Source organism: Mustela nivalis, assembly GCF_964662115.1.
Source record: "Mustela nivalis genome assembly, chromosome: 5".
Classification (NCBI taxonomy): domain Eukaryota; kingdom Metazoa; phylum Chordata; class Mammalia; order Carnivora; family Mustelidae; genus Mustela; species Mustela nivalis.
In genome coordinates, this window is record NC_139024.1 from 157,528,449 (window position 1) to 157,534,992 (window position 6,544).

The window sequence follows — 6,544 nt, forward strand, 5'->3', positions numbered from 1 at the left end:
GTGTGAGAAAATCTTTGTCTGGAAGTATTTAACAACAGATTAGTTGGAGAAATGAAGAAGGAATTGAGCTTAAGCTATTTTCCCCCCAATTTTATGCTTGATGACTAGGTGTGTTTTTGTCTCTTTAAAAAAAATTTTTTTTTTATTTTTTAAATTTCTTTTCAGTGCGACTTGGTATATTTTTGAGCAGATACGGTGGCTTCATGAACATGGAACAGGATTTGGTTTGTAAACTTGTGAGAACGGGTGTAATTTCCAGCTTTTTGATTTTTGGAATCGCAGGTCAGAAATGTATCTCTCGGACTTACGACAAGCAGTATAGAGATTTGCACTTATAGCTGAATGACACTTTCCTTGCTGTCCTTTTCCCCAGGTCATGAACCTCAGCTGCTCCCTGTGGCAGGACAACAGCCTGTCCGTCCAGCACTTTGTATTTGCCAAGTTCTCGGAGGTCCCTGAACAGTGTTTCCTTTTATTCGCCCTCGTCCTACTCATGTTTTTAGCGTCCCTCACGGGCAATGCCCTCATCGCCCTTGCCATCTGGACCAACCCCGTCCTCCACACACCCATGTACTTCTTCCTGACCAACCTGTCTCTCTTAGAGATTGGCTACACGTGCTCGGTCACACCCAGGATGCTGCAGAGCCTCGCGAGTGAGGCCCGGGGCATCTCCCGGGAGGGGTGTGCTACGCAGATGTTTTTCTTCACATTTTTTGGTATCAGTGAGTGCTGCCTTTTGGCAGCCATGGCTTTTGACCGCTACATGGCCATATGCTCCCCTCTCCACTATGCAACGCGAATGAGCCGGGGCGTGTGGGCCCAGCTGGCGGTCGCTTCCTGGGGGGTGGGTTGCATGGTAGGCTTGGGCCAGACCAACTACATTTTCTCCTTGAACTTCTGCGGCCCCTGTGAAATAGACCACTTCTTCTGTGACCTCCCCCCTATCCTGGCTCTTGCCTGTGGGGATACATCTCGTAACGAGGCCGCCGTCTTTGTTGCGGCCATTCTTTGCATTTCCAGTCCGTTTCTACTAATCATTGCTTCCTATGGCAGGATCCTGGCTGCCGTGCTGAACATGCCCTCCCCCGAGGGCCGCCGTAAAGCTCTTTCCACCTGCTCTTCCCACTTGCTTGTAGTGACGCTCTTCTATGGCTCGGGGTCTGTCACTTACTTGAGACCCAAGGCCAGCCATTCACCAGGAACAGATAAACTTCTAGCTCTGTTCTACACCGTGGTGACATCCATGCTCAATCCCGTCATCTATAGTTTACGGAACAAGGAGGTCAAGGCAGCTCTCCGGAGAACCCTGGGTAAGAGAAAGTTCTGACTCTGACTGGGTAGATACCAGGGGACCAGGAAAATCTGTTCTTTGAAAAAATGCACACACAACCCAAGAATAAAGAAAGAAACAAAGTCAAGGCTCTCTGCAACCTATTTTGTAAGGACCTTCTTTAACGATGGTAGAGTAATTTTGGAGACACCTCTGTACTCTCAGTCGAACTTCTGATTGCCAGATTCCGGAAAGGAGTTGGCTACCAAAGCATCTCAACAGGTGAGTCCAACACTAGACAGTTTTACAAAAAACACCCATCTGGGCTTGCTGAACATATTGCTAGTTTACATCTCAGAAATCCGGACGATTCTCGTTCTGGACTCTTGGGCGTTTTCTAGCCCTTGAGAATCCCATCCGACTCTGCCCAGTCTCTGGTCCCATGTGACTCTCAATTCCCTAAAACTCCATGAAGCACATTATTTCCCTCCATAAAAAATATTTAAAACATTTCAACCTTAATTGTTGCTATGTGATATAGAATTAATTCTTTCTGTGAGTCGCATGTACTGTAAAAATACATAAACATGCCAAAAAAAAGTAAACATGTGTCAGAGGTATTTATTGCAGAATATTAAAAGAAAAAAGTGGGATATTCTTATCAAGAGTCTCTATGGTGAAAATGCCTTTAAAAGGAAAATTTAAATTCAAAGGAAAATTTAAATTCAAGGAGAATAACTAAAAATGATTACCCTAAATAATTTAAAATATTGTTATGTAATTTACAAAACTTGCATATGTGCAAATGAATTCTGACTCCACGTGTTTGGAAATCCACCACACACTTGCTCTGAAGAGAAATGAGCTGTAGGCAGCTGAAGGGCATTGCCTGGGATGTGAGCGCCTGGTTCTCGGAGAGGTGCTGGCGTGTATGAGGGCCGGCAGCTACTCCTGTGGGAGCTGTAAAAGGACAGTGAAGGTCTGTGCCTCAGTCACGGTGTGTGATGGAAAGCTCTGGGTGTGATGGACAGCCAGGTGCCCTAGGACCAATGCTATATTGTACCCATGACGAGTGCTGAGAGAGTAAACCTCAAGTGTTTTTGCCACACACACAATTGCTGTGAGGTGACACTGTGTGTTAATAACTTGTGCTAATCACTTCACAATACAAATGTGTATCACATCATCACATTATACACCTTAAAGACGTGCAGTTTTACTCAAGTTATAAATCTCAATTAGCTCAAAAAGATCAATGTGATAATTTTATCAGAGGATAATAATGATATTCACTAATGACCAAGATGTGTGTTTTGCCAGATATCCATATTTTAGCAAAAACTCGATCTGTATTCTTCAAATAAAGCAGGTACAAAACAAAACAAAACAAAAACTGGCCAACTCATTCAAGTAATTTATGTATAATACAAATATTGAAATTTAATTGTGGACATTTTTACTAAAACAAATATAATAATGCTTTTCAGAGCCAATTTATAAAATTTAAAAATGTAAAGATTAAAATTCATTTCATATATATTCCTTCCATGCAGGAATAAAAAATGTACCTATTTATTTTACTTTAGTTTAGCCTTTTGCGAACCACACACACACACACACACACACACACATTCACACACACACTCAAGTCCCTTCTTGTGACAGAGTATGTTGTCAAAACATATACTATTTTGAAAGCAGTTGAAAATATTAAAAAAACCTAATAATGTACTGTATATTGGCTAATTGAACATAATATTAAAAATATGTGAAAAGTACAAAAATGCATCTTCTGGAACATTTAATGTTTGTTTTAAATATCTATATTGTCATGAATTAACTTATCCTCCATATCTTCTCTCTTTAATACTCCCGACTATTAATAAGGGAGAAATTCTTTGCTGACTTTGGTCCTCAAACCCTGTGCCATTTGGTTTCAAAGAGGCTTTGGACTTGGTTCTCCTCAGCACCAGCTCCGACAGTAGCACCAACCGGAGGATACCCACCATTTACCGGATTCTGACTGTATAGAAAGGCAGCTCATGATCCTTCAATGTTTGTGTAATGTCTGACCTTAGAAACTACCTGTGGACTGTTGTCGTTCTAGCCATGTGGAGACCAAGGAGCCGCTTGTCCCCAGACGTCAGCAAGGACCAGTGCTGGGTATGGGTGGTCTGGTGCAGGAACGAATTCCAGGAAAGTTCCTTCCATTAATTCTGACTCCCTGCAGCTTCTTTCCCCACAATAACCAAGAGTGAAAAGACCGAAGGATAGCTCTGCTGGGAAGGGACAGCCCTGGTGCTCAGGCTTCTTTCTAATGTGTGAGATCTTTTCAGAGGGGGGATATGTCCGTGTCTCAGCAGGCTCTAGAACTAAAGACAATAAGGATTTGATAATATTTATAAATCAGTAACTGCAGTGAAAGTAGGGAAAACAAATCCAATATTTTCAAATTTAAAAAATTACCAGCATTTTCAAGTATGTTACTTAGAATCGGTAAAAACTTTATATTCAATACAAAGACAACAATTTTATAAATTCTATGCAATTACAATATCAATCAAAAGGAATATTAAATATGACAATCATTTTTATTTGTAAATAAATCTGCTGACTTTTGTGAGATTTAAATATTCAGATTTAACGAGAGTACTTAAAATGTGTTTGCATATGTGTCTTAGATTCAGATCTAGCATTAAAGGGTCAATCAAAGGAGATTGGAAGCGAGTCTGTAGTGACGAGACATGCATAGCCGAGAATTCCTGAGTCTCATGGCCCCTTTTTCTTGGTGGCTTTCTCTGTGGGTGGGAGAGGTCAGACAAATCCCTGAGTGTCCTTAACCCCAGATGCTCTTCTGTGTGCACAGAATCAAGGACAGCCTGCCGAAGGCACACTGTCAGGCGCTGTGGGTTTGCAGGGCCCTTGCACTCAGGCAAGCTGCAGAGGGAGAGCCTGCAGCAAAGCCGTGTCCTCAGGGAGACCCAGACTGACCCAGCTGTGACCATAGCTCTCCCGCCGGGAGCTGGAAGGTTGAATTTCGTGATGAGGCACTAGACTTACCATAACTGTTCAGGCATGGCGTTAGTTAATTCCTAGAGCAAGAAATCCAGGATTTATGAAAGTGTAATTCAGATACCCATGTGCATTGCTATAAATATTTATTTATTTATTCAAAGAATCTTCACGAAATAACCAGAAAAAGAGGCATGACATTTTTGGCACGGAGGATAAGAAGGATTTGGAGTTGTAACTTCAGGATGCCATGGAAAGGAAAATTCACAGCTATTTTATTTTGGAGATTAAGCTGTGATCCTTATAAATGCCGCGAGAAGCCATAATTAGATGATGTTGAAAGTCCTCGGTCTCTGGGGGCTTGCGTGAGTGTATTTCACATTTCCCCGACGGGGGTCTCTCCCCAGCAACCTTCTCAGAGCCCACTTAACCTCTTCGTGTCTCAAGGCGTAAATCAAAGGGCTAAGTGAGGGAGTCACTGCAGTGGAGAAGAGGCTGAGGAAACTGCGGGGTTCTGTGTGTCCTTGCTCTTGGGCTGCATGGAGACAGAAACGGAAGTCCCAAAGAACAAAACCGTGACAAGGAGAGGGAACCCGGAGGTCCCAGATGCTTTCCTCCTGCCTCCAGCGGACTCCATCCTCACACACTCCTAGCGATGCAGCCTCGGGAGACCAGAATGAGCCCCGGAGGTATAGCCGAGCAGAGGACACCTGCTACAGAGAGCTCTTTTCCAGGGAGGTGGTGTCCACACAGGCGATTTCAATCAGGGCAGGCTCCTTGCACGTAAAATCGTAAAATCATCCACTGTGTGGTGGCTGCAGAGTCAACTGGAAGACGAGTGTGGTCTGAACCGTGGCCTCCACGAAACCACTGGTCCAGGCCACAGCATCCAGGCGCCAGAGAAGTTTCAGATGCATTGCAACACGACAGTGGTTGGCAGATGGCACTGAAGCGGTCGCAGGTCGTCAGGAGCACGCACTCCATGGAGCCCAGCCCCAGGGCAGTCAGAGGTGGATCACACAGCCGGGGTAGCTGATGGTCTTCTCGGGACCCTCGAGATTCCACAGCATGTGTAGAACGATGCTGGTGGTGAAGCAGAGGTCCAGGAAAGAGAGACTAGAGAAGGCGATGAAGGTGATGTTCTTCAGGAAGAAGTACATGGGCATGTGGAGCTCGCAGTTCAAGCTGGAGACCAGTACAATCGATGCGTTCCCCGCCAGTGTCAGAATGTATATGGTAGAGACAACCAGGAGGAGGACTGTCTCCAGCTGGGGCTGGTCAGAAAAGCCCAGTAAGATAAACCTGCCGGATTGCTAAAATCTGTCCCCTTCAGTCCTTCCTAATTGTGAGTCACCCTTCTTTGTCATTCCTGTTATCTTCCTACGGGAAGAAAATCAGGTATCATAACCAATAGAAAAATAATAAATGGAGTAAAACTGGCAATCAGACACTGGACTTCTATAGAGAAAAACAACAGACAAGGACAAAATTATGCAAAATAAAAAATATAATAAGTTGAGTTGTTAGGTAGACAGAAAGATAAAACCCATAGTCATGAAAACATTAAAGCCATTAAAGGAAATATAGAAACATAGAGTACACATTGCAATCATACACCAAAACAGATTTGAACCGTACATCAAACTGTCCGACGATAAAACACATGGGCCGTCAATGCGTATGCTGTGAAAAAGCAAAGAAATTGAAAAGATGACTGTTTTGTATATGCAGTACCTGATAGACAATAGACGTAACAGATAAATTAAAAGATACATCTGGTGAGCAAGGATCTGAGAGAGAAGGTATATGGAATTAGACACAAAGAGTAGTTAGAGTTTTCTACAGGAACAGCTAGGCCTGGTTACAGTTAATAACCATTGTTTTCCTATGAAGCAAATAATGACTGACATGATAAGAACATTAAGGAGAACTTCTGTGATCTTCCTAGTTGAGTCATAGGTCTAGTGTCTCTATGAATATTTTCTCTAGAAAAATGGGATGTGCATCCAGACTGAGTAAGCAACCACATTTCACAAGTGTCAGCACAGAAATAGCCATTTAAAACCAAGGCAGGTGGGGGCGCCTCTGTGGCTCAGTGGGTTAAGGCCACTGCCTTCGGCTCAGGTCATGATCCCAGGGTCCTGGGATCAAGCCCCGCATCGAGCTCTCTGCTCAGTAGGGAGCCCACTTCTCTCTCTCTCTGCCTGCCTCTCTGCCTACCTGTGATCTCTGTCAAATAAATACTATAAGAAAAAAAAAAAA

General features: G+C 43.5%; 1 protein-coding gene across 1 annotated transcript; it reads left to right on the forward strand.

Moving 5' to 3' along the window:
- Window positions 1-376: 376 nt before the first annotated feature.
- LOC309865338 (olfactory receptor 10C1-like) lies at window positions 377-1,327 on the forward strand (the record flags this gene model as incomplete). The annotated part of the gene is made up of 1 exon (XM_082731611.1): window positions 377-1,327. The coding sequence occupies one exon, from the start codon at window positions 377-379 to the stop codon at window positions 1,325-1,327; it is 951 nt and encodes a 316-aa protein (XP_082587737.1).
- Window positions 1,328-6,544: the final 5,217 nt, after the last annotated feature.